Genomic DNA, 27,785 nt, shown 5'->3' with positions numbered 1-27,785 from the left:
AGAGACAAGTGTGAATTTTGTCTGAGGGTGTCTGCACTAGCTTAGTCATAGCACTACAGCAGCCCAAAAGAAGTTTTTTTTGTTTCAGCAGGGACATCTGCTGGCTAGAGAAAGAACAACAGGATAAAGCAAATTTTTCAAACATGAACATTTCAAGTACACAATAAAAGTGAAGTTGACCTGTCTTCCAAGAGAGTTCTTCAGTGGGTAGATAGCAAAATGAATGTGCAAGTAGAATTCCAGTTTCCGGACAGCTGGGTCATTGTCCCGGATGTCTTCAGGAACATGTTCTGCCCACAGCTCAAAGAATACCTTCATATCTCCATCATCAAATGAGCTAAGGAGATCCTTCTGAAGATGCAAAAAAAACAACAACAAAACACTTACAAGCTCAATAAATGTCAGTGAAACTATTAGATTATATTATAGAGAACACAAGGCCACATTTAACAGCTCTCTTAAATACAAGCCTGCCATCTAGTCATATTAAGCATTTACAGATTTTTCCACATACATTTATTGGGGGTATTTAATGATCATTTAATTTTAACTAAACTGAAGAGCAAAAACAAATGAACTGAAAGTAACTGAAGTATTCTGCCCATGGGCTTTTGGGTTGGTTCAATGGTATACCTGTCTGAAATATTGCATGTATTTGTAATATAACCTACTAAGAAGGGAAGCCACATTCTGCTATAATAAAAAAGTGAATGCAACATAAAAACCAAAATTTTTTACATAATGTGAAATGGTTTAGCAATCAAGACAGCTCTTCTATTTTTCCATGTGTTTGTATATGTGTATTTATTTAAAATATTTGCATATATTATGAAAACAATGTTTACTTACCTATAATGTATGGACATTATCTTATCTTTCTAATTAGATTATCTTTCTCTAAATAACTCTCTTTCTGGGTAGGAAAGAAAAGTTTCCATAATGTTAGAATTCTTCATAATTCTTTCACTTCAAAAATTACTCTGCATGAAGGTACTATGGCCAAATCTATCATGCAAACATTTGGCAAAGACACTGAGATGAATCTAACGCACTGTTGAATAAAGAATATACAGCTAGATACCTCTATTTAAGACTCATTCTTAATACATGAAGAAGAGGACAGTGTAAATTATAGTAACACTAAACTTCAGAACTGAAAGCTATAAGTAAACTTATAGTAAGCACTCATTTACAAGGCATCTCATTGCTGTTTGCTGATGTATGCTTCTCTAAAATCTCTGACTGACCGGATCTAGAAAATTAGCAACCTGATGATGAATGGAAGCAGGTGTGTTAGGACTGGAAGATTTGTAAACTTATATTCTAACCAATATAAGATACCCATCTGAAAGTTGTGTAGCTCACTTTTTGCATAAAGTTTTGAACACAAGTCACAGTGAGCATGTAAATCTCACAAGCTGCACGTGTAAAACATTTATGGGTCAACATTCAAGAACATTCCTGCAGAACTGCAATTTGCCATACCTGAATGATCAAGGTTTTGGAATCTCCAGGTGAGCTGCTTGGTGCTTTTGGGACAGGTTTCCCTTTGCTTTTGCACTCTTTCTCAAAGATCTTCAATGTTTCCTCCAACTCACAGAACTTCAGGTACTGGTAATTATGAAATTTTACATTAATGTGTGATTATGGATATACTGAAAGGGTATAATTGCTCAGCATGACAGTAACCAAAAGTTAAAGGCAAAACATCTCTGGTTTCTTATACTGTCTGGGCAAATTTTAACCCTGCATGCACATATGCAAGGCAACAGAGCCACAAGTGAAACTCAAAGCCCACATCAGAAACTGCATGACAAGGCTGAAGTTAGCTCCTTATTCACAGCTCCTTGGTCACATTTTACATTCCACCTTAAATACTACACACTGACTGCAATGACCCTGAGGCTAAACATGAATAAACATGTTAACAATGTGCAAACATGGCCAATGATCTGTCATCAATGTGTTTTTCACATCAACTAAACAATGCATAAACAATACATTAACAACATGTAATCTGAGGTGTCAATTTCCTATAATTTTGACCTGTTTGGCCAATTGTCCAGTTTGAATGGGTAAGTCTCATAAGTCCCCACTGGTTGCTAAACACTAGGGTTAAACCTTTTCTGTAATTTTAAGGGTTTGCTAGAGGCACAAAAAGAGGGTATGCTTTAGTACGAAAAAGGGGGTGCCAAACAGTGGTGAAAAATATACATATACGAGGTAGGAAAATTTGTTGTTTTTGTTAGTTGTACTTTTTTGTCATTTAAAATATGTACATGCTGTGTATTTCTGAGTTCACGTTCTTAATGTGTTGTCAACATGTTTATGCATCATTTACATAACTTGTACATAATTGCGAAAAATTAATGCATTGACAATATCTAAACAGCACATTGCGCATTGTTAACTCATTGTTGCATGTTATCAATGCTTTTTAATTACTTGGCTTTCCATAGCATATTACAGCTGCATGGCTGATGTAAAACACATGGCTGATGTAAAAGGTTATATGTTTGGTGTAAAATGGGCTTAATATTTAAAATGACAAATTACACAACCTGTGTAGTAATATACCTTCAAGAGAGAGTTTATGTTTTATGTACAGATGACAACAGAATTTTGATACAGTTTGACTGTTCTGAAGCAAAATTGCCTTTTTTCTTTAGTTTGCCATTTTGCTTTTGTTCTTTTCCATTTTTTTGGGGGGGGTGGTGGGGGTTAGTGATTCATTTTGATATCTAGCTACCGCATAACCAAAGTTAGCAAGGTACTCAAAATGATGATCATTTTAAGGATGAGGTTCTTATGAAAAATTTCTATAGATTAACCTGCTCCCTGGTTTTCTAGCTAGCTCACAGATTATATAGCTAGTTAGATAACCTCTTCATTACAATGTGCTAATTGGGCTATTTTTCTAGCTACCTAACATTAATTTCAGTTCAGTACAATATTCGTGGGCATTAGCTAGATGACCACTTCTCCACTTGCTGATTTTACTAAAAATCTTAGGTTCTGTCAGTCTGTACTTTGTGCTTATATTTACGGCATATAAACGAAATGCTTGTCCACAGCAATTTACATAAGTGCTTTGTCATCTACTTATTGCACTTATAAGTGAGAGGAGTCTTGATGCTTATCTTCCATGATACTTGAAAGATGGCGTACGCCAAGTAGTACCTCTGGCTCCAGTTTTGATTTACTTCATAAATTCAGTAAAATGGTGATTTTCAGATTGTCAACTGAAAGCTTCAAAACAGGAATGGCATGCCAGTGGGAATGAGTAGAGTCATGCAGCCACTCATAGTGTAGTACTGCCCATACAGAACCATTAGGCCTCATATAGGAAATCAGCCTATAGTAAATCATGATTCATCACTCCAGAGAACTCCTTTCCACTACTCCACAATCCACATGCATTGTGGACTCCAGCTGATGCTTGACATTGCATATAGTGTTTTTAGGTATGTGTGCAGCAGCTCAGCCATAGAAACCTAATTCATGATGCACAGTTCTTGTGCCAGTGTTGCTTCCATAGACAGTTTAGACATCAGTAGGGAGTGACAACATAGGATAGGAAATGTTTAGATGCTACATGCTTCAGCACTCAGCAGCCCTGCTCTGCATGGTTTACCTCCTCATGTCTGAACTGCTGCTATTGCTTCAATTTCACAATAACAGCACCTACAGTTGACCTGGTCAGATCTAGCAGTGCAGACATTTCTCCACCTGACTTGTGGCAAAGTTGTGTTGTTTTTAATGTCACTGGGCTCTTCAATACATCGCATTCTACTTCCATTGCTTGTCTATGGAGATTGCATGGCTGTGTGCTCAATTTTATAACTACACCTATGAGCAATGGCTGAAATATATGAACTCAGTCATTAACAGGAGTGTACAGGAATATAGTATACTTAACCAATCGAACTGCCATTTATTCATAAACATGAGATAAACCTACTTCTTTAATCATCAAAAGTAGATCTGCTTCATTTGCCAAAACATCCCCCATCTCTTGACCTTTTTTGGAATTCATGTATCCCCCGTCTGTTTAAAAAAACAAAGAGAGAAAAGGAGTTATCCACATGTTTAATCTAAGGATCGGTACACTGGGCACTTTAGTATTTATATTCTTCCAAAACATTATTTAATTAATGTGCAATCCAGCACAATAAAGCAAATTATTTGTTAAACTGTAAGCTTGCCCTCCTGCAGCCCTTTGGGTGTTTGACATCATGAACACTGGGATGTAAGAGGTAAACTCCATACCAACATCATTGTTTTCATCATCATCCTCATTATTATTATTATCTAAATCACACTATACTTTATTAATTGAGCCTTGTGTGGTTCAGATTCACCTCTTTCTTTGAAATGCCATGTTTAACCAAAAGCTACACCAATCTTTAAACAGCTAGGTGAACACTACCCAGTGTAGCCATTTCATAAAAAAAATTGTAGGTTACAGTCTTATGTTTTAACGCACTGACGATACATTTTCCGAATCAAATAGCGGCAGGAATCGTTGCTTACTTTTACACTTAGCTAACAGACACATCAGAAATTCTAGCCAGGTACGCTAACGTTAGCTGTCCTAACGTTACTATACTTGTATCAAGAAACCTACGCTTAAGTTTAGCAAACATTTTGTAATGTTAGTCTATTATATGCACGTCGTGACGTTATATAATGATTATACGATAATACAGGCATAAAAAGGGTCTTGTGACTCTGGGAATGTAATAAACCATGCGTTACAGTAAATTAGTTAGCTAGCTAACAGCAAGCAACCTGTGATCATATGTCGATGCAGAACATCGCCTAGCTAGCTAAGCTAGCACGAGTATACTTACCTCAATCACACATACTCCTTTGTGGTAATAAAAATGTTACGATACATTTCTATCAGATTAAAATACTTAAATATCAAAATATATAGGAAGGTACTGGCGAAGACTAAGCGTTTCTATGTTCTCTCAAGCTATAAAGCAAGATAGCTAACGGATGTATTTGATGAGCCTGCAGCGTTGTTTAGAAACTATTTTGAGTCTAGCAACCAAAAGGAAGACGCTTTTGGGAAATTCACCTAGCAACGCGGAGGAACAACCGGATAGTGCGCTGAAGTGTCGTAAAAAATACAATTAGTATCTGAAATTAGGCGAGTTATAGTTTAGGTTTTTATTCAACAAATCTAATTTAATCAATGAAATCACCGGTGTAGCTGTAAACCTATTTTATGAGAGTGTATGAAGTAAATATTTTAATAAAGCACCGTTTTCTTCATTGCCTGGTATTCTGTGCCACGGAAGTAATTGTGAAGCGGTAAGGTCAAATATAAAGCACATTGTAGCATAGTAGCGCGGTCCCTTTCCAGACGTTTGGTAACCTAAATGAATCGAAGGCTATCGTTTAATGCGAACTTTCTAATATTTACTCTACTGTTGAAATAGAAGATTTATAAAGATAGTAGCTAAGTGGCTTAAGAGGAGGAAATCGTTTTTGTAAACAATCACAACCGGTAATAACAAAACTTAAGCTAATTAAGTTAGTCAGATTGCTAATGTTTTTGTGTTCAAACATACGTTAAGCTTTTTTGAATGTAAAAGTGAAATACTGACAAGTGCTGATAGGATTTAACAGGATACCCACTGTTTAGGTTACTTTCCTGTACAGACAAGCAGTAGTCTGCAGGGATGGCTGGAATTCTATTTGAAGACATTTTTGACGTGAAGGATATAGATCCAGATGGAAAAAAGTTTGACAGAGGTGAGATCAGGAGGCAGTCTGAGTTAAAATCTTTAATTTAGCTTAATCAACAATATTTTACTGTGTATTGCTCTTTTTAACAGGAAATTGTAATGTGGCAACAAATGAAATTGCCAATGATGCAATAGTGACTTGCATACTGTTTATTTCACGGTGCTACTCTCAAGCACACAACGTTATCAGAATGTTTATTTCCTTTCTTCTTTTCCAGTTTCTCGACTTCACTGTGAGAGTGAGTCTTTCAAAATGGACCTCATCCTGGATGTGAATACTCAGATTTATCCTGTTGATCTAGGTAAATGGCCGATTTACAAAAGTGAGACTGCATTTAACTAGTTTGACTCTTTTTAAGGATTATCTGCTTTCTTTACCTTCTTCAGTTTGTATGTAAAATATTATCATGCACAGAATCACTGGTCTTAGAGCGCAAATGTCTGTGGTTAATCTTCATTCTGATTGGTTTATATATATATTTCCTCAATGAAAAGCTGCGTCATCATCTGTGTTAACCAGTAGGATGTCTTGGATTAATAGGGCTAGAAAACATTTTCCATTTCAGGGGATAAATTCCGATTAGTAATAGCCAGCACACTGTATGAAGATGGCACCCCAGATGATGGGGAGTACAACCCTCAAGATGAAAGACCATCCAGGTAACATCACTATCACCTCCTGCCATCATTGCAAAGACATATACTCAGTACTGAACACTAACCAGTGTTTGCTGTCTTCCTGCAGAGCAGATCAGTTTGATTATGTAATGTATGGGAAAGCTTATAAGATTGAGGGGGATGAGACCTCCACGGAAGCAGCTACACGCCTGTGAGTCTTGTAGCTGTCAGTTTGTTGACTCTTAAACATACCTTGGTTAAGAAATTAATTTACATTTCACAGGCATAAATCTAACTTTAAAATGTTTCTAAACTTTTCAAAAAGATACAATTTTTTCTTCTCACCACCAGCTCTGCATATGTCTCATATGGCGGCCTACTTATGCGACTACAAGGGGATGCCAACAACCTGCATGGCTTTGAGGTGGACTCCAGAGTCTATCTACTCATGAAGAAACTTGCATTCTGACTGAAGTTACTAACCTTATGCTGTCCTGACCATGTGTGCTTTCTTTTGGAGCAACAAGAAAAACTTGTTTTGATTTGTCCTTTTTTTAAAGTAAAAACAAAGTTCAGAACACCTAATGATAATTCTGTAAATAAAAACATGTTTTATATGTATAGGTCTTTAACATTTTATTTAGTTATACATTTAAAATGGTCATACTTGTGGATGTGACACAAATAACATCTTGGTTTGTCAAATTTAACTGCCAAAGAACATCATCAATGGTTAAATATTAGAATTACAATTTATACCAGGCCATGCCAGATTTGTCAGGCTTGGATTTTCTTCTACTGTGCATGTGCCTGCATGCACTTTGGAAAACTGATTGAATTTAGTGATGTAAGAATTGCTACTTTTGTATTCCTAGTCCTTGTAATAGAAATCTTGTGGTTTATTGCTTCGTGGCCACTGCTGACAGTTTGTTCCAGCCGAGATGGAAATTAAATTTAACACAATGTCAGTGCTGTAACCCAATGGAAGTCACAGGACAGACTAGTCTTCAGTCTCCTCTTGTTTCAAAAATAAAGGCTAGGAATATTGTTACATGGGTGGGAGGCCTTCCTTGTTTCTTATAAAGCTGGAAACACCAGAATAGTAATTTCAGAGATACATGTAATACAGATTAATGTTCGTTTACTGCAGTCGACGTGTCAGAAGTTCTAAAATGTTTGTAAAGGAATTGAGGAAAATCGTATGGTTTCTTTATTTTAGAGATCGGTCTATAAATCTATCATAGGGACCGGACGTCATTCACGGTAACAAGCTTCGCCAGAGTAGAATCCGTAGTCATGTGCGATTAAATTACGTTTTGTAATGTCTTGAGAACTAGATAAGCGCTTGACTGGTGGTAGTAGGAGACCCACTAAGCACAGCTGTTACTGACTGATTCGTTATCTATGGTACTATTTTGATCTCCCTAAACAACTAAATACGTGGTAATCTCTCCGCGAAGACGAGACACTGGAATAAGTAAACTACTACCAGCACATTTTCATTGAGCTGTTTGGAATGCCATTATGGAGAGTGAGGTTCGTTAGAGTTCTGACTGGATACAATGCACCATGGATTACATAGACACCGCTAATGACATTTCGACATTTTTTTTAAATTAAAAATTTAAAACAGACGAAATGAACAATCGACGCAAACGCAAGATCACATTTTTCACAATTGGATTTATATTCCTACTAAGCGGCGTTGAGTACGGTAAATGACCTCTGCTGGATATTTGTCTGCACGGGATGTTCAGTTTGGTCTTCCATAAAGATTTCCTAGATAGCTAGCTAGCTTGCTACATTATTGCTTGTAGTGGCAAAAACGTTAGCTAACCTAGGTCAGGTTAAATAGTTCTTTCGAGATATCTCGTGTTCATATATTTCCTTTATTCTATACACGGTGCGGAGCTATGGAGACGCGGGATTAACTTGAAGTTACTTTTAATATATCTGATGTTGATTGCTTTCTTCATTCTGTCATGTCAGCGTTGTAGCTCTTTCGCTTCAATAGACAGGTTAATTATTATTATTTCGAAGAGAAATAAAACATATTTCCTTTTGCCATGTATTTCCGTAGGTAGGCATCTGTGGAATTAACGCAAAATCCACTTCTGAAGTTTATGTACCTCTCGTCCATGGTGTGGCGCCCGGAAGTGTGGAAGATTTTTGTTTGGATGATGATGATGATGATGATGATGATTAGTATTTATTGCTATTTATTGCCACTTGCTTCCATGTTTGCATAATAGGTTATAAATATGTACTAAACGAGGAGCAAATGACTGGAAGCACTATAGCATAAACGGCCCATTTTCAAGCACAGTATTACAACATATGTAAAACGTAAAAGAAGGGTAGAAATGAGAAGCCAAAAGAAGAAACTTGGCTCCATGGGCTCTTGCACCACCAGACACACTAATGCTAACACACCGCACTATAAAGCTACTCGAACAGCTCAAACAACCTGTGCGCATACTCAGTATCGTTTGTATGAAAAAATGTTACATATGCTTAAATGTGTTGTTTATTAGCTAAGCCATTCTTAGTTTGAAATAATATTCTGTGTGTTCTCCTAACATTCCATAGCCATCTTAAAAAAAAAAAAAAAATCTAAAAGCATCTCTAGCCGAAGATGAATGCTCAGGAAGAGGGAGCAGGCCCAATCGCTCCTTCCCTTGACTCCCTGTCAGGTTTGCCTGGACTCCAGTTCCATCTCCAAATGTGTGAAATGTGGAAGCTGATACAGATGCTGTTGGTGGTCTGATGCCCTGTATACCAGCTGTAACCCCTGTCACAACCATTTGCTTAGTATCTGCTGTGGGAATATCTGCAGTCTGACTGACAGAATCTTTCCATCTTTGTCTTGCTACTGTTTGCTTGTGATAGAGTTTTGTGCCCCATTCAATGTTGCCAAGCCTTTCTACTCAAATACCCAGACATAATAACATCTGATGAAGCTCTATGTGGATGATCTTTCATCTTTCATCTTGAGGGTTGTACTCCCCGTTATCTGGAGTGCCATCCAATCTGAATTTTTCCGCTGAAATGGAAAATGTTATCTAGTCTCACTAATCCAAAAACTCCTGCTGCAGTCACCATTGGTTAACACAAATGGATGACACAGCTTTTCATTGAGACAGTAGATATACATTTTCTCCCCAAAGACACCAGTCAGAATGAAGATTAACGACAGGCATTTGCACCATAAGGCTGGAGCATATTTTACATAGATTCTGTCTAAATGAATGGAAGTTGTGCTAAATATATTAAAAAAAAAAAAAAAAAAAAAAAAAAAAAGTCAGCTGAAACGAGTTGCAAGCTTTTACATTTGGCACCCCATAGTGAGCAAAAGTAAACTTACAGAATTAAGAAAAAATTTGGAGATATGCAGTACAGCCTTCTGCTAATGTAGTTACAAACAGTATCTTAAACATTGTTTGGACATTCCTTCTAAAACAAACTATTTAATGTAGTATGGTCAAAATTATTTGCAGTTTTGTTAATTTACTCCGCCTGTCATGTGTTTCAGTCTCACGAGTGAAATAATAATGAATTCTGCTCATTACACTGAAACAGGCTGCATACAGCATAGTTTTCCCTATCAGTGAACTGGGAGAAAGTTGTGATGACTGGTTCTTTTTGTCTCTGACATTTCCCTCTTTCCCTCCATAAGGCCACAACAGGTTATTTCATAGCTGAATTTGCCTTCGCTAGCTCAACTCCTTCACTTTAGCAATCATCTGCAGGTTTAGCTGCAGTTAAATCACAACAGATGAATGTTTTCTCTTTTTCAGCTTGCACTGTGTTGTTCACTTACAGTAGTTATACCGCTTCTTCACTGCTCGGTTAATAATAGGATGACATATAATAGCATTTTCTCTCTCTTTCATGCTTAACTCTTCAGCTGTGATTTTACCCACGATATGGCGATATCTGCAGACTCTTGACGCGGCGCCATATTTCTTGGGCCTCGGTCTGTCGGCGTTCAGCCTCAGCGGGCTTCTCTCAGGCCCACTGTTCGGCCACTGGTCTGACAGAACACGCACTACCAAAAACATCATTCTCTTCGCCAACTGCTTTGAAATAGTTGGTAAGGATGCGCAAGACTTAAATACATTAAAGGTTTAAATACCACATGAGTAGCACTTTAAACTCCAGCTACATTTCGTAAAAGCGGTCTATGTAGTGGCCCTGATGGAATCAGGGTGCTATGCCCAGAAAGGCGAACAGCACTTTCAACATGTGTACCTTGATGATTGAGCCCTTTTTGTGTCACATTCATCTGGCCTCTTGTCTTAAACCCTCTGCCTGTCTCCTCTGTTTCAGGTAATTTCATGTATTTCATGGGATATTCTAAATGGCTGTTGCTCAGTAGTCGTTTTGTTGCAGGTAAGGCTGAATATCTTTCTTTGAATTTCCGAGCTGGTCTTAGCCGTGTTGTGCCTGAGTTTACCTAGTGCAGATGTGTTTTGCCTGTGTTGGCCCAGAGTAACGGTGTTGTTGCTATATTAGTCCAGTGTAACGATGTTGTGGCCAGGTTTGGGCTAACCGCTTAGCGGTGCTGAGCCTGTGTTAGCCCAGTGTAACGGTACTGTGCCTACGTTAGTCTGGTGTAACAGTGTTGTGCCTGCATTAGGCTGGTGTAATAGTGTTGTTGTGCCTGTGTTAGATGAGTGCAATGGTGTTGTGTCTGTGCCAGCCCACAGTAGTGTTGTGCATGTGGTAGCTAGGTCTGCTGAGGTAGATGATATTCTGTTGCAGGTGTTGGGACTGGTGCTGGCTCATCCATCTTTGGCTTCCTGACAAGAAGCACCGCCCCCAAAAATCGCTCTACTGTATTCGCTGCTGTCATGGCCTGCCGCCAGGTTGGCCTGCTAATTGGTTAGTACATTAAATTGATTAGGTCATTACATCATCATTTATGTCATTCATTTTCTATCTCATGGGCACAGCTGTTAGGGATTAATTTCCATGAAATCTCCTTTTGTGGCTTGGTCTGTTATGTTTATGCGATTGTACTACTGATGCTGTATGGGCTTGGACTGCTTGTGCTTTTCTGCAGGCCCTGCTTTCAACATCTTTCTGCGGCTGTGTGACTTCCAACTGGGTCCATTTGTGGTGAACAAGTACACTGCACCTGGGGTAACTCACAGAGGCATGACTGTGGTGATGTGGGTGTATCCTGCCATGTTCACATTCCTGGTTTCTGTGTGATGTGCATTCACAGGTCTTCATGTGTGCACTGTGGCTCCTTATGCAACTGGTGGTGCTGCTGATGTACTGGGACATCCCCCCCCCAGGCATTGCTATGGAGGAAGAAGGGGAGGGGGAAGAAGGTAGGCCGCTGGTCAGGCCCCATGAACCCACTGACTGCTACGGCACGCTTCCCAACTCCGGCTCCTCACTAACGGCTGAAGTGAAGGGGGACCTGCCCTCACCTTGCCTTCCACCTGAACAGGTCCACTCCAGCCCCATCAAACACTTCAGTGCCAGTCGAGGTGAATGATTTGGCACTGCCAGGGTAGAAAGGGGTATACTGATTGCCTCACCACTCTGTTCTGCATTATACCGGTTTTTAGTTATGATTTATTTATTTATTTTTGTCTATTTATTTATTTTATGTCCCGATATTAGAGTTCCTCAAAGAAGAGGTGTTGGTCCTGCTTGCTGCCCAGTTTATTACACTGTTCAACCAAATGGCACTGGAGGTAGTCACACACGGACATATGCACACATACACAAACTCACACACAAATGCAGTTATGCTGCTCTTTTAATAAACATACATTTTAACATTGATGTTGATGAGCTAATTCTGGATGCACAGCATTATGTTGATTAGTAACCTATAGCAACCCCAAACCCCAACAGCTGTGTACTCATTGTGTCTTCTGTCTCGGCTTACAGACTATGGTGACTCCTCTGACTCAGAGATTCTTTAACTTTGGTGAGCTGGAGAACAGCATCATGTACTGTTTGTGTGGGGTGGAGGTGATTGCTGGCTTTGTGTTTGTGCGCTGGTTCAGCAGGCGGGTGGAGGAGAGGGTGGTACTTGCTGTAGGCCTCATCCTCTGCAACATCTCCTGTGTGTGGTGCCTCATTTTCCTTGCCAACCCTCAGGGTGAGTGTCTGTCTTCTCTGTGCCTATCTTTCTCCTTTTAAGGCAGTGGTTGCAAACATTTTCTGCAGTGCCCCCCCTTGTAGATAAGAATATTTTAAAGCTCCACTTGGTTGTTTTTATGTGTGTGTGGCAGAACAGGATATTGTAAGGAGTGTGTTGAATGTGCTGAGACAGGAATGGTGAATCTTCAGTCACTTCCCCTCCAGCTCTACAGCTGTGTGCTTCTACTGTAGGTGGATTTCCTTGGCAGCTGGGAGAGTTCATTATCGGGGTGTTCCTCCAGGTTTTGGGTCTTCCATTTGTAGCTGTTGCCCAAGTGTCTCTTTTCTCGAAAATCACGGCAGAGAAGACACAAGGTGAGACTTAAGGGAGATGCAGTGAGATACAGAAGAGAAGCAGAGAACAGCAGACAGAATTGAGACTCAGAAGAACTGTTCAAAGTGATATTACAACAGAACACCAAAAAATGTAATAACAACACATTAGCAAAAAGACACATTTGCACATCAAAGTGAATTCTCTCCATGTAGAAAGTGAAAAGTACCATTGTAGCTGTTGCTTAGATTTTTCTCTTGAAAGTCTCAGAGAAGGCACAAAGTGAGACCTAAAGCTTTGAAAGAGACAGACATAGACTGAGAGACAGAAGAGAGGTATACAAGAGAAATGCTCAGAATTAAGGAGAACTGCTCAGACAAGCAGATTCCAGTTTCATGGTAAAGTGGCATATTGTTTTATTCAGGTTTTCATGGTAATTATATGGATTATGCTTGGTGCTAGTAAGGATCACTGTATGTGTGTGTGTATGTGTGTGTGTGTGTGTGTGTGTGTGTGTGTGTGTGTGTGTTCGCACATGTCCACATGTGCAGGTTTTAGTCAAGGAATACGGCGCTCTGTTGGAGGGCTGGCAACCATCTTGGGTCCACTCTGGGCAGGAGGTTTGACCTCTAACCTTTACGTAATGCTGGGCGTGATGATGGGTTTGCTAGCACTGCTTACTGTAAGTGTGTGTGTGTGTGTGTGTTAGTATTTTACTGTGTGTGTATACAAGTATTTTACTGTGTGTGTATAATAGTATTTTACTCTAATTGTGTGTGTATTACTAGTATTTTACTGTAAGTGTGTGTGTATACTAGTATTTTACTGTGTGTATGTACTAGTATTTTAGTTTATTCCTGTGTGTGTATACTAGTATTGTAATAAAATGTCTTTTTAAAATATGAAAACAACATAAGGTCTAGATTTGCTTTTTGTCACAATGTAACTGATTTCTTGAATGTATTCAATCAAATTAAAAAAAAGAAAATTGGACTGATCATAACACAATGTGAATTTTGAGCAACACTGACCTCTATTGGGCATTTTGTGAACTTTTCCCAGATAATGATGGCTGTCTCCTATGAGCGACTGGTAGAGCGACCTACAGTGGAGCATACAGACAGCCTGGAGGACTGACACGACCTGTACAGGAGCTCTTACTGAGTTGCAGCACAGCTGCTGCACACTTCACCTTCATTCTTTTCCACTGTGGGGCTGAATGGTTACCAAGACTGCCATGCGTCGTTCTGCAGTCAGGCACACTGGTTTATGGTTTCCATTTCCATCTGTTCTACTGTTAAGCTGGGATCAGGAAGGGCCTGAGAAAGCAGAATAGGTATGTGACAGTTGTAAAATAAAATATGAAGAACTGTGAGTCCTATGAGTGTTTTTAGGGGGCCTGTTTTTTACTTCATTAAGCCACTCATCTGAAGAGTACTTTTCTACTCAGTATGGGTAGCTAAGGCCTCTTTTTCACCAAAGGCCTGAACAGTGTTGATCAAAGAGTGTAAACTAAACTAGTAGCATTTCCATATGGACACAGTTTGACACGGAACTCTTACAAGCCTCACTCTGTCTGGTTTCCTCAGCCTGGTTACTTCTTCATGCTGAGTTGAAGAACGATTCTGGCCCATGACTTGATGATGTAGAGATTCACTGATTTGCGTCACATTTGTATTGTCAGATTTGTGGCTTCTGTACTTCTAATGAAAAAAAACAAAAACAAAGTGAGAATGAAGTCCTGTCTGTGTGTTTGATGTTACAATTGTTCAGTGTCTACTATTCTGTGCTACGTTGCACCAAAAAGGAAAAAAAAACAAAAAACAGAACAGACAAAAAAGCTTACAGAACTCACAGTTGTCAAACACCTGGAGCAAAGATAAGAACTGTCTCATTCTCCCTTTGGCACCGACTGATCCTAATGGAAAAAGCACCAGTAAAAATGTCTCACGAGTCTGCACTAGCATGGAGAGGAACCATGCAGCCTTGGTAACCCTTTGGCCCTGCAGTGAAAAATGGGTCTAACCAGGCTGACCATGGAAATGGTTTAGCACAGAACGCTTATAAACCACTATAAGCGTTCTGTGCTAAACCATTTCCATATGAATATACTGCTGGAATGCAGTTCCACTGTTTGCTCAGGACCCAGACCAGGACTCAGAACTGGCTCTACAGTGGAAACAAGGCCATTGTCTCCTTAACACAGTGGAAGAAAACAAACGTGTTAACCAGGCTGTCAACAGCTCCCCAGAAAGGCTTACATTCAGTTCAACTACGTTAAAGCATTTAAAAAGTTAAACATTTTTATTGTATTTTATTTAATTACTTTTTTTATTTTAGCCCCCTGAGGTCCTAAATATGTAATAGTGTAATGGCACTGGGTGTGTAAAATATGGTGATGCCTGTTTAACTGCAAATTTTACCACTCGTGGGGTGGTTATTCCATACACTGAATGGTTGGCAAGATGCCATCTTTGTGTAACTTACAGTGAAAAGCATTTCTGATGAATATGTTTTATCTCCCCAGTACAAATACAGACAAGGTCATAAAGAAGTTCAAACTGCTCTTGGCTTTGGCAGATGCCACATTTCTGCTACTTGGTTGAAAGAGGGAAAGAACTGGAAGCTTCTGTGTCGCCAACAATAAAAACCTAAAGCTTGGCATGATGGGAAAACCTCAAGAATAGTTGTCAAAATATATAAAAGTTGTCATATATACTTAGTTAAGAATATATAAAAGTTTCTATTTTTGCTGTTTATTAATCATTTAATTAGTGTGCCCTTCATTAGTGTTTATCATTGATATTAACTGATACTAAAGAATTCTTACAAAGTCTTAAACTGAATTTGTCTAACCCTTTAAGGACTGTAGTTGACATTTTTGCACTGTTCACATATGTTTCGCACAGTTTTTCAAAATAGTTAGCACTCACTACAGCAAAACATGCAAAATTCACTGGACAGCTGTGTAAAACAATAAAGATTTTGTGATACCTAATAAAATGGCCTTTTTTTGTGTTATAATGGCTGAATGAGAACTATTTTCCACCTATAAAGGTCATCAGAAAAAATTAGTTGGTACTTGTTACCTTGGAAGCCAAAATCAAATATTTTTCAAGAGAGGGAGAAAGGCTGTATCAAATGGTTTGAGTAAGACCTTCTTACTGTACTGCAATATTATTAATACAATACTGTATTTCCAAAACGCATTTTTAAAAGCTTTGACTGAAAGCTTTGTCCCAAATTACAATACAATCATTGGTAGTTTTCAACTTGAGAATTTCTGCACTTGGTTGTACTGCTGCAGCGCAGTGAGGATACAGAATTGTTCTGCTGTGACTTTTTAGAGGTTTGAGTCATTCTCTTGTACCTCTGATTATAGTTACTGTTTATTACTTAAACCAGAAATTTGTCATCTTGATCCATGACATTAATCTCAACAATAGCTGACATACAAAGACAATTAAACAAATATAATTAAATTTCCGAGTGAGGCTTGTGGCATGCACATGATGATCAACACTGGAATGCAATGCAAATACATTATTTTTATTGTTGTTGTTGTTGATTTAAATGCTTAGTGTTGAAAATTATAATGTACTACTTGAAAGACATGCACTACTCTATTCACAATATTTAGTATGGTTTTATGAGGTTTTATATGTAATATGTAATATTTGGTAAAACTGGTATATATCTATTGGGAAAGTATGCGCTATAAATTATACTGTTTAAATTGATAGAACTAAAGATTATTGGTCTAAAATGACAATAAGACAATGTTCATCCTTCACAAAAATGTATCGCATAGCTGTGTACATTATCTTCACTGACAGGTAGTTTCAGCACTGAAGAACTGTAGAACTGCAATATAACAATTGTACTAAAGAGGGAGCCCTTAGCTTGTGTTTACAATTATGGACTACGGTCAAAGATCTGCAAAGAACAAAAACGTGACCTTTTTTACATATTTGTTCTGGTCATCACTGTTCTGGTCATCGCTAATTTAATATCACACAACTAACATATTGTGGGTAACATTAGGGAATAACTACTGTACTCTATATTTACATGATATTTTTGTGCTTGTGGTGCTTCCACTTCTACAAGTAGAAAGGTTCTGCTTGCTTTGGCACTTGAAATGACTTGAAATAAATGTATATTTGATTAAATATGTAGAGTATTTATTACTAATATTTTAAGCTAGTCATAATGGCTACAAACATCATTAAACACATCATTTAAAAAATCATTTAAATGTAAAGAAAACATTTTACTCAGTCTCTTGGTGTTACTTTTGATAAACAAAATATTTTATATAGCATAAATAGCATTTAAGCTAGGTATTTATTTATACATATATCCCACATTTGTCTAAGCTAAATTATTAAATAATACTAAGATTTAGCAAATTCAGAGAGTTATTTTTCATTTGTTCCTTTGAAAAACACAAATACCTATAGTAATGCAATTACTGAATGCCTGTCTGTGCATTGCCATCAGGTTAAAATGTTACAGTAGAACATCTACAGTATCTGAGTTATTATAATGATTTACCCGAGTAGCATAAAAATATTTTCTAAAAATATTTTCCCATTAGAGATGGGAACATTTTAACACATTTTATTTATTTTATTTATATATAATTCATTTGACACAATTAATTTCATAAAGTAAATACAAATTACATATAATAATTGTGATCAATTGGCAATTGTCAGCATTGATGCCATGCATGTCTAACAGTTAGTACTGTATATCATCGGACTACTTATCTGGAAAAAAAAACAAAAACAAACAAACAAACAAAAAAAAACTGGTAAAAGTTTCCAAAAAAAAAATCACTGACATGATGTAAAATATTTTATATAGTTTTTACATTAGTAACATTTTAGTAGTTTTGTTAACTTTGTAGATTATACCTATGTATTACTGAATATAAAAATGTAAAATATTATATTAAAAAAGTGACTTTATTGACTTGCAACTTTTAGCAAACCTGTCCTTTTATATATATATATATATATATATATATATATATATATATGTCACACCCTTTCTGTATATGAGTGTGTGTGAGAGTGTTTGTGAATGCATGTGTCATATCTTTCCTCACATTGGGTCTTCTGCCAGTGGCCTGGGAATTAGAGGTTGCAACACAGTATTTTTAGATTTCATTTAATTTTTTTTGTACTACAGAATGCCCTGTGCCTCTTATCCTATTTAAACATTTATTTCTGAATTATTACATTCCTTCTAAATTATGACATTAGCAGTTGTAATAGTAATGTAATAATAACAATGCCGAATCCATAATTACTTTATTCATAATTTGGTGATTTCTAGCATGTCAATGATTGAGTGAATCTAGGAATTTCTTCATAGGAATATAAACTCACTGAAATTTGTGATAAGGTTTCGAAGGTGCTATTATTCTTTTAAGCTGTCCCTGTACCTCTAAATAGCCATAAAAAAGCAACTTTGTGTATCCTAGGTGTAATTTGAGGTTCTAAAGCCTGGATAACACTGACAGTGCGGCATTTCTGAAAATCTCAACTAGAAAATGCCATTTTTCAGGGCTTGGGACATTTCAGTGAACTCTGAGATTGGGTTGATTATTTAATTAGGCAAGGGAAATTTGGCATCAGGCCAAAAAGGTGGGAATTTTGACTGGTCTGTTGGACCAGTCTCTGGCCTGCGGGAGGAGTCTGACCGAACACTGACCCAGTGATCAAGGGCAGAAGTTTAGAGAATGTCACATGACACTGCTGAAGCATTAGTTATTGGGTGGATGCATCAACAGCCCACTACCCCTTGAACCCCCCCCCCCCGCAGTTCTAGCCTTCCTGTCTGCTGGTGCTATGCTAGTGCATGTTTGAACTTTAGATGAACCTGTAGACTGATTTGGGGTGTTTGTTTATTTGTTTATGTGGGAAGTGGGGACAAATTTATTAAAATTTTACTGAAATGCTAGGAGTTTATTATCCCTATTCTTGCTATTGTTATTATTAATTATAACAACAACACTAATAATAATACATAATACTTTATTTAATTAATATTTTAATAATAAATTCATATTTTAATATTAACCGCTGCGCTACTCTGATAGGTACCAGCCCCGAAAAGGTGCAATAATAGTTCATTTAACCTAAAACTTGGTGTACCATGTTAAAAAAAAAGTATATTTGCCACCTATAAAATAAATTAAATTAAAACTTTAGATTAAAAAAAAACTTGATTAAAAAGATTTCTAAAAAAATTAATGTCAAGTGAATTCATCACCTAATATTCATCTTAAAGGATCTATCATGATACAGTACTTACTTAAAGTTCAGTGCTTTGGCATGTCCATAATGAGAAAAAAAGAATTAGCCTGTGAAGGTAGTAGTTTAACAGTAGTTTAACAATTACTGGTTATAAATAACCTTTTGGCACATCAGTTCTAAAAACAACCATGTACACCTGTTACAGATGAGGGGAAAAAAGTAAGTAAATAGTAACTGAAGGTTAACTGGACAATAAGTCTCATTATTATTATTATTATTATTATTATTATTATTACACTGCTCCTCCAAGCAGTGAGCCATGTCTGACTCCACAAGAAGGCAAGGCATTAATCCTCAGAGGATTCCATCCTGCTGTTGTATGTCTGCTGGCTGTGGGTGACCGTGTTTTGCCACATCGAACCTGAAACACAGCAGACTGCCATTTTGCTCCTGTTCACCCTACAGAGACCATGAAACATCTCCTCTGTACACTTCTCTACTCATCAAAACAATGTCAGAGGTCATCATGTTTTTTTTTTTTATCACTTTTTATGAACAAAGATCAGTCATGTGTCATATACGAGCCTTGGAATTATGCAATACCTTTTACAACAACATCTACCCATGAACAGACTGCACCCATCTGAGCCTTTGAGTTGTGCTTTATGAATTATTTAGATTGTACACCAGTGTGAAGTAATCATAGTAATCTCATGGCAAATCCCCTGCGCTGCGGGTCAAATATAAATTGTGGGGAACTTGAAAGTTGTGAATTGGATGGTGTCAGTGCATCAGAAACACTCTTGTATGTCTTTAATAATACTCACACTACACACATCCTTCCTCTGAGGTGGAGGTGTGAGATTTAGTTAGGCTTTGTGTAGATGAGGGTGCCCTTTTAGAGTAATGTATGTGCTAATGGCTGCATGTACTTGTGCCAAGTAACAGGATGCTGGCACCTGAAGAGAATGAGTGGGAGAGGGCAAACAGAGAATGTCAAGTGGCATTTCAGATAAGTCACTTTGATGTTGTGAAAAGGTTAAGTTGGGTTTTGTTTTTGCAAGCATAGTTGTTTGGGCCATGGCTAGGTGCCTGGCATTTGATCAACATTTATGACGTCTAGGTCTGTTGAGTCATGATATTCAAAGTGGTGGAGCTGAAACATTAATTTACTCACTACTCTTATTTGAGTGCTGACCAAAGTAGTGTGTCCTCGTTAATGAGAAAAATATCAACTTAGTATCCAGAGCTCGGAAATGTACAGATGGGTGAGAGCTCTGTAAAAATGGCACACAGCTGTATCCTTTGGAAAGGTTTGGAGTTTCCCTAGAATAAACTCCTGTTCCTCCTGCTCACCTCTGTCAGGATGCTGGACTTCTGGACTTCCTGTGTCCAGCACCCCCCCCAATTATTTTGGCAAGTCCATCAGATTGCAGCTGCCAGAGCACGACTCATAGACTGACTTTGAGATGACGCATTAGAGCAAAAATGACAGATAAAAAACAGTTATGTCACCTTTGCATTTAAAAAATCCCACCGAAGCCTGTGTGTAGGTCGGGATGGGGTGATTGCCCCTCGTTGGTGCATCATTGCTGTGATGGGTGTGGCCTGCCTATGTGCCCTCTGTGCCCTGTTCTCTCAGCAGGTGTGGGGATTAGCGTCCTATCCACGTCACTGACGAGAGCCCCGGGACTGATGCTGAGTCCGCCCAGTGAGGCCCTGCGATTGTTAACCCGGATTAAGTTGATGTGGCTTTCAGTGGAGAAACAGTGTGAAAATCAAGCGGAAGCCATGACCCACTGCCCTGCCACTGAACCAAGCGTAACGCAGTCAGGGAGGGAGGCCTCTGGGGAGAGAGGAAGATAGAGAGAGAGAGGAGAGAGGAGACAAAGGCAGAGAAAGAGGGAAAGAGAAGAGAAAGTACATTTTTGGCTCTCGGGGAGATATTGCAACAGAGGAATGAACACTAAATTTGTTCTTGTGTGCTCATTTTAGTGGCTATAAAAGGTCATTCAATTTTTCATAAGTTTTAATCATGTTTTTTTTTTCTTTTTTTCTTTTTTTTCTGACAGGCCAGTATTAATAGGATAATTTTGTTAGCACATATAGTAAAGAAAAATGCTTCATTTGGAGAAAACACCTGATTTGAAACATTTGTCTTGAACATTATGCAAGTACTAACTATTGATAAATGAACTCAAATATTTCTAAATGTTGAAATGTTGTAAAGTATGTAACAACCACATTGCAGCTACTGGTTTACATTGGTGTGATTAAACATGTCTGCAGTGAATTCCTGAGCACAGTTCTGGCCGTAACCTGCAAAGCCCCCTACCTCCTTTTGCACCCTTCCTCTTTGAGTCATTACTCTACTTTAACATTAGAACCTTAGACCTTTGATTCAGCAAACCTATGGTAGGAAATCTGTCTTAATTTACGTGCGCTCTTTCAGACCTCAATTTTCTTCTCTCTCCAAAACTCTGCAATTAATTTTATAATATCAAGAAATAATCCTGTTTTGGCCATAGAAAGCTCACATCATACTGCTGTTTGATTGGATGACCTCTTGACTTAATGGGAAAACCATAAATCTGCAATCGAATGTAAGTTTGGATGGGTAAAAGACAAAAAGGTACACTGAGATACAGAAACAGTTGCAGGCAGGGAGAAGGAGAGAGAAAAGGAGAGAGGGAGAGAAAGACAGAGTGACAGAGATCAGTTAATAAATAGTCAGTGCAGAGTGAAACAGAGAATTAAAGCTTAGATTGGGCTGCCCAGTAGACAGTAAGTTTTAGACAGGGTGGGTGTGCACGCATGTGTGTGTGTGTGTGTGTGTGTGCGCAGTGTGTGTGTGTGTGTGTGTGTGTGTGTGTGTGCTGGGGGATGGGGGTGGGGAGGAGTCTCATTACAAACCACTGACCTGAGAGGCAGTGGCATAGGCAGTCGTGGTTTGATTTGATCAGGGTATGCTTTACTGTTTACTTGCTCATTAAATCCAGTTAGGTGGACAGCTCTGATTAGCCCCTGGGACTCCTGCGAGAACTTGTTTATCTGCTTAGCAGCAGCCCTGCGGCACTGAACTGTCGACCCCGACAAACCCTTACATCATCCACGGAGAATGGGACCCACGGCTTGAGATTCAGTGTTGACCTGAATGCAGGATCTGCAGCAACGTCTGAAAACCGTCATGTGCTGTACTCTGTCAGCTCCACTTTGACTGCTCCGGATTCTGAATAGCAAGCATGTCAATTCATTAATGATTCTGGTCCACTGTAGCAGAGCCAAACAGGTGTTAAAGCTGTGTGTGTACTGACCCCTGTTATGACCCCCTCTATTCACAATTTTGACTAAAAACTGGAGCCCCAATTATACCCCATCTCTTTAATCTGTTGTTCTTTGTTGGTCTTTTGCCATTGGGGTCAGTTGGTTCCCTGGCCTGCATTCCTTTCCACAATGAAGTTGTGAGTGGAGAGTCTTAGTGGGAAAAATAGTTCAGAAGCATGTGATCAGTGTTTCATTTGGATGAGGTAATGTGGTTGCATGTCTAAGCAGCCGACTTTGTTCACTATTTCAACTAATCTGTGATTTATAATATTTTCCTATGACAAAAATGTTCATGGGCACATATTAGAAAATTAAAATCAATGTTATAAAAATATAGAAAATGTGAAATGACAGTCAGAATCTGTACTGTAGTTTTAAACAGGGCAGTTAAACAGTCAAACCTATGTGTCGGCAAACAACAGGCTGCATGGTTTTTAATCAAATGCATAAATTATTTAAAGATTTAAACAACAAATTCAGAAAATAACAGGTTTTTAGTGTTGAAATACATATAAACTGGCCAATTTGTCATACTTGTAATTTGTAATTCTTAATTATTAATTGTTATACTGTGTCAGGAGATTTTAACATTTTCAGAAATGCTTTAAGAGAACCTTTAACAGAAACTTTGGGGGGGGGGGGGGGGGCAAAAAAAAAAAAAAAAAAAAAAAAAAAAAAAAATATATATATATATATATATATATATATATATATTTTTTTTTTTTTTTTTTTTTTTTTTTTTTTCTGATAACTATGGCAGCTACCTATTTAACTATAACAGATATCTATACCATCTATCTAACTACAACAGCTAACTACAGCAGCTACTTAATTAGAACTGATAGAGCTGATAGATACAGCAGCTACCTAGTTAACTACAGCAGATAACCACAGCTATAAACTACAATAACTTAGCAGCGTAAAAGATCAATTCTCTGCTCTGCTGTACTCTCAGCTCTCTGCTCTCTCTCTCTCCTCCTCTCTCTCTCTCTCTCTCACCCTCTCACTCCCTCTAAGCCTAACCCTCTAAGGAGCCATCATACTCAACTTCTATTAAGCAACTGGTGTGCAATGTAAAAGCAGCCTGGCCTCCAGCAGTGTCTTTTTGGCATACTGAACTGACTGTGAGTTTCTATCTCCCACACCCAGCACACCCAGTTCACTGCAAATCTGCACTTCCTTTGTGTTTTTGAAAGACTTCAGTCAAAAACATCAGAAATTCCAGCTGCATTCAAAAGAGCAAAAATGCAATTTGTTGCATTCCACAAAAGACATATTTAATTAAAATCACTGTTTAACCTGGCTCAAGCAGTCAAGAGAAGCTGTATCTGTTTAAAAAAAAAGGAATACATTGCTGGTACGACAATGTTGAACTTGATTACAGCTCACTAAAAATTGGAAATGCAATTAAGATGGCACAGGTGTATACATTGCAAATTAAAGCATACACGATTAAGGTGAATATGATATACTGAAAAAATACAGAGATCGAACTAATTATATGAAGAAATAAATTATAATTATAATTTTATTTCTAATTATATGTAGAAATAAAGTTTCACTGAAAAAAATATTTTAAGGAAAGGAAAATTCTAGATAATTTTCTAAATTGTGTTAATAAGCATAATAAAAAAAAAAACTTTCAATGTCTTATATCTTATGATAATAGTTATTCTCAAACAATGGAGTCAGATTTGAAGACATTCTAAGATTTGAAGGCATTTTACAAGGTACAAGTCTCAGTAGAAGTGCAATTAGTAACTCAGCTCCCCCCATGTGGGTGTGGATGAGCAGGGTTGGCACATGAGCACCTCGGGTGGTTTGTGTCAGGGCCCAGGCACAGATCTAGAGACTACAGGGCTGTACTCTCTTTGCAGGCAAAAGGAAACACTGCACATACACTCTGTCACACACACACACACACACACACACACACACACACACACACACACACACACACACACACGCACGCACACACGCACGCACGCACGCACAGGAAGCACAGTCTTCAAAGCACTATTTAACAATGATTCCATCTACAGATTTCATTGTGGGGTAAACCGGGAGGCAGGCGTAATTGGGGCAGTGCACTCAAGCAGAGACTCCTGCCTCTCACTGTGAATGGCTGGCTGGCCCACATTTGAAAATAGCAGTGTACCTTTCCTCCAGTGTTTGTGCTTTATTGAGCGTGCTCACTCGCTCTCACACAGGACGTCTGTGCATCTCAGCGTGTGGGAAACAATGACAAATACTGACAAACAGGCATGCCCATTTCCCAGCTCCACCAAGCATGAGTAATACAGGCAAGCTATGGTAATAATACTGTGTGTGTGTGTGTGTGTGTGTGTGTGTGTGAGAGAGAGAGAGAGAGAGAGAGAGAGAGAGAGAGAAAAGGCAGGAGAAAAGTAGAGCTTGTTCCTGAAGCACTCTGTGAACACGTGTGGAGCCACTGCATAGACAGAATGATAGCACACGGCCACTGTGAGAGGTGAGGCAGATGTCAGCCAAGAGCCGGTGAAACAGTGTCATACACACGTACGCTCCATGCCGCAGCGAGATTACACCATCAGACCTACACAGAAAACACACATGTACAACACACATAGACTGCAGATAAATCAAGTTAAGCTTCAGTTAGTTTAAAGATAAGTGATAGAAGCACATATTTATTTTCACTAAAATTAATTTTCCCAAAATTAATTCATAATCTTTAAAATAAAAAAAAACAGATTTTCTTTTTTGTATTTTAAAAGCCAGCATGTATGAACAGTACCGTTCGCAACTATAAATTGAAATCTGATACCTACTTTGTTTAGTAACATGAACCATATATGTTATGAGAGAAGGCTTGCCATATATTGGTACATTTTATTTTGTTTTTGTGTTGCTATGACACTTATCATTCCCGTAAAAGATGCACAACTGAATAACTAAGGAAAATTACCAGCTTGGATAATAATGTATAATAACATATAACTTAGTGTGCTGTGTTAACAAATCAAGTATATTTATCACATATCAAATAAAATCATTTATTAATCTCAATTAAAATAAGTACAGTGCAGTGCTTTGTCATCTTTGTAAGGAGGTACAGGAGGTAGCAACTGCTAATACAACATTAAGCAAACAATTACTGTCTGAAAATGATACCTTTTTTCTGAAATTTCTAAAATGAACCATATACAACCAGTTATAAACTTTGTTGACTGGTAGTTGTATTTTCTATTCTATTCTATTCTATTCTATTCTATTCTATTCTATTCTATTCTATTCTATTCTATTCTTTTTCTAATACATAGGTTAATTTCCTCTGATTAAATTAATTTTCTATTGCTTACCAATTTCTCCTTTCCACCTAACAATCGACTGAAAAAGTTGTCTATGTTAAAGATAAATTATTATGCCATTATGCTAGTTGCACATGAAGTCAGGGAACCCACAGCACATGGAGATGGTCTATTTAGCTTATGTTATGGCGTGGCCTAGACCATTTCGTAACATGAAAAAATAAGTAGATAAATAGAAAATTAACTGAACAAGAAGCTTTATTATTATTATTATTATTATTATTATTATTATTATTATTATTATTATTAATAATAATAATAATAATAATAATAATAATAATAATAATAATCAGAATGTCATCTGTTTGAAATCATTTAATCATAGAAATTAAATATAATAGAAAGTATGTAATCCCTCAAAGAAAAGCTTATATGAATATTTCATCCAAATGTTGTCTCAGGAGTGGGTGGAGATGCACTCCTCTGTCTGTTCATTTTGAGGGGTTGTAACCCATATTAAAGACAGTCTGCCTAGTTGACTGAAGTGGAGTGTAGAGTCAAGTCCCTGAGTGTCATTTAGAAGGGCTCTGACTAGTGTTGTTTACTCTGTTGATGTCTGCTGGTACTCTCATAAATAACTGCTACTGTAATCTTTACAGGCGAGATATTTTATAAGCTAATTTTTTAACTATTCTTTTTTTTATTGTTATGGTTATTAATGCTATTTTAAATTTATACATACATATTTTAGCCTTCTTTACAGCCTTTCCTGAAAAAGCACAAAACAATAGTTTATTTTGAAGCTTAGAGCCCAGTGAACAATAACAGCTTTCAGACATATTAATTATACAAAACAATAAAAAACTAAGTTGAAATAATTACTCACTCTCTTCCCATTAAACCACATTTTAAATTATGCATTGTAATTAAAAAAAAAAAAAAAAAAAAGAAACCACTAGAGGAGTATTTATTATAGAAGAATAAAAGGAATATATTATACAAATTTAATTGAATATATTTATCACAAATTAATTTAATCCACTATTAATCTACTAGATATATTATAATATAAGGGAAAAAGACATCAAAATCACCTGAAATGAGTTTTGGAACCTGTTAAATTGGGGTTAAATTGTTTTTGGTTTCTGCTCTTCAGCCAGCCAGGCTTGTGTGAAGACAAAGGTAAGGGGTAGCATTTTATGCTTTTGGGCTATGTTCCATCACCACCATCACATCACAGTCTGCTGGATGCCAAAGATGTTAATTTTTTGCACGTGCCACTTCAATTCAAAAAGGCACCAAATCTGAAAGACAAACATAGCAACATTGCCTTGCTAAACACAGATAGGCAACAATGCAACTTATGAAAATACAAAGTTCTTCATATTTCTATGATATATAAATAGATAATCTTACGCAGGTTTTGATGCTCTAATATTCCCATGCTGTGATACTGAGCTGGACTCCAAGCTGGGTTCTGATAATCAGTGCCACCCGTCAGATGTGTAGTTGACTACATACTCTGTCCACTCACTCTGTGCTGATTGAACGTCAATTCAAAGGCTTTTAACCTTCATGCGCCAACACACACTCTGCCATAACTGCACAATACTGGGACACATCGCTCTGCCAAATACAGACCCCGAGAACAGGATGATTTACCTAGAGAGGTGCTTAAGCAAAGTAATTCCCCAACCTGATTTGTTTTGATCATATTTTTATAGTCATGGTGCCACTGTGCTGGCATACTAGCATTTAAATAAATTCATGGAGCTTGTCTTTTACTGTCGAGAGAGACCGGGAAAAAACCTCCACCACAAGTGCATGAGTGTAAAACAGTTCACTCTTAAACTTTTACTGAATTACCCTGCCCAGACATCCCCTCTGGATTTGCCAGTGTTTTGTGCCAAAGGGACTCCAGTGCCAAGATCCTGATTTGTTGCTGTTTTAGTCAATATATATGATCATAAACAAGTTCAAGCTGTGCAACCAGACCATGACCAGAACTTTAATCTTAATAAAGTGCACAGCATTATACTCTACCAGTGTACTCTACCAGGATAGGATGGAGCGATGCAATCCAGGAAAG

General features: G+C 37.7%; 3 protein-coding genes and 2 long non-coding RNA genes across 11 annotated transcripts in view; 2 read left to right on the top strand and 3 right to left on the bottom strand.

The window, feature by feature from the left end:
• Positions 1-5,065, bottom strand: part of armc9 (armadillo repeat containing 9) — a 30,692-nt gene extending 25,627 nt beyond the window's left edge. For 3 of the 5 annotated variants that reach the window (XR_014120071.1, XR_014120072.1, XR_014120075.1), the window contains exons 1-4: positions 4,854-5,065; positions 3,962-4,047; positions 1,486-1,611; positions 181-351 (exon numbers count right to left, since the gene is read on the bottom strand). Coding sequence is in view for 1 of the 5 variants with exons in the window: in XM_027023432.3 (XP_026879233.3) it covers positions 181-351; positions 1,486-1,611; positions 3,962-4,036 (372 nt within the window). In the remaining 4 variants the exon portion in view is untranslated. The remainder of the gene's footprint in view (positions 1-180; positions 352-1,485; positions 1,612-3,961; positions 4,048-4,853) is intronic. The other 2 variants (XR_014120073.1, XM_027023432.3) reach the window with 1 other exon arrangement.
• Positions 5,066-5,326: 261 nt separating this feature from the next.
• On the top strand, positions 5,327-7,428 carry polr2h (RNA polymerase II, I and III subunit H). 2 transcript variants are annotated; one of them, XM_027023435.3, is made up of 6 exons: positions 5,327-5,518; positions 5,674-5,766; positions 5,978-6,061; positions 6,326-6,419; positions 6,505-6,588; positions 6,729-7,428. In XM_027023435.3, exons 2-6 carry the CDS (start codon positions 5,694-5,696, stop codon positions 6,844-6,846), a joined length of 453 nt encoding a protein of 150 aa, XP_026879236.1. In that variant the 5' UTR covers positions 5,327-5,518; positions 5,674-5,693; the 3' UTR covers positions 6,847-7,428. The 2 variants fall into 2 exon arrangements, with proteins under 2 accessions (XP_026879236.1, XP_026879235.1); XM_027023434.3 differs by having other exon boundaries at positions 5,657-5,766.
• Positions 7,429-7,578: 150 nt separating this feature from the next.
• On the top strand, positions 7,579-15,846 carry mfsd8l1 (major facilitator superfamily domain containing 8-like 1). 2 transcript variants are annotated; one of them, XM_027023446.3, is made up of 11 exons: positions 7,585-8,091; positions 10,285-10,470; positions 10,707-10,769; positions 11,142-11,261; positions 11,443-11,522; positions 11,608-11,878; positions 12,015-12,088; positions 12,288-12,501; positions 12,735-12,857; positions 13,368-13,498; positions 13,879-15,843. In XM_027023446.3, exons 1-11 carry the CDS (start codon positions 8,016-8,018, stop codon positions 13,951-13,953), a joined length of 1,413 nt encoding a protein of 470 aa, XP_026879247.2. In that variant the 5' UTR covers positions 7,585-8,015; the 3' UTR covers positions 13,954-15,843. The 2 variants fall into 2 exon arrangements, with proteins under 2 accessions (XP_081564686.1, XP_026879247.2); XM_081708560.1 differs by lacking the exon at positions 12,735-12,857 and having other exon boundaries at positions 7,579-8,091; positions 13,879-15,846.
• Positions 15,847-19,161: 3,315 nt separating this feature from the next.
• LOC145653910 (uncharacterized) lies at positions 19,162-22,947 on the bottom strand. The gene is made up of 3 exons (XR_014120145.1): positions 22,458-22,947; positions 22,190-22,314; positions 19,162-20,931 (listed from the first exon to the last, which is right to left on the bottom strand). It is a non-coding gene; the product is annotated as an uncharacterized LOC145653910 (long non-coding RNA).
• A 441-nt stretch (positions 22,948-23,388) lies between these two features.
• LOC145653916 (uncharacterized) lies at positions 23,389-27,204 on the bottom strand. The gene is made up of 4 exons (XR_014120160.1): positions 27,113-27,204; positions 26,791-27,000; positions 26,439-26,465; positions 23,389-24,981 (listed from the first exon to the last, which is right to left on the bottom strand). It is a non-coding gene; the product is annotated as an uncharacterized LOC145653916 (long non-coding RNA).
• Positions 27,205-27,785: the final 581 nt, after the last annotated feature.

This window comes from Electrophorus electricus, chromosome 26, assembly GCF_041902795.1.
Source record: "Electrophorus electricus isolate QZ-2024a chromosome 26, ASM4190279v1, whole genome shotgun sequence".
NCBI classification, from domain to species: domain Eukaryota; kingdom Metazoa; phylum Chordata; class Actinopteri; order Gymnotiformes; family Gymnotidae; genus Electrophorus; species Electrophorus electricus.
This window is presented reverse-complemented; position numbering and strand designations above follow the sequence as displayed.

Bases quoted from the DNA above. Each gene is read 5' to 3' on its own strand.
- polr2h (XM_027023435.3), top strand. From the start codon at position 5,694: ATGGCTGGAATTCTATTTGAAGACATTTTTGACGTGAAGGATATAGAT. The intron at 5,767-5,977 runs GTGAGATCAGGA...CTTCTTTTCCAG, and splicing joins TGGAAAAAAGTTTGACAGAG to TTTCTCGACTTCACTGTGAG. The intron at 6,420-6,504 runs GTAACATCACTA...GTCTTCCTGCAG, and splicing joins CAAGATGAAAGACCATCCAG to AGCAGATCAGTTTGATTATG.
- mfsd8l1 (XM_027023446.3), top strand. From the start codon at position 8,016: ATGAACAATCGACGCAAACGCAAGATCACATTTTTCACAATTGGATTT. The intron at 11,523-11,607 runs GTAACTCACAGA...GTGCATTCACAG, and splicing joins ACAAGTACACTGCACCTGGG to GTCTTCATGTGTGCACTGTG. The intron at 11,879-12,014 runs GTGAATGATTTG...TCCCGATATTAG, and splicing joins ACACTTCAGTGCCAGTCGAG to AGTTCCTCAAAGAAGAGGTG.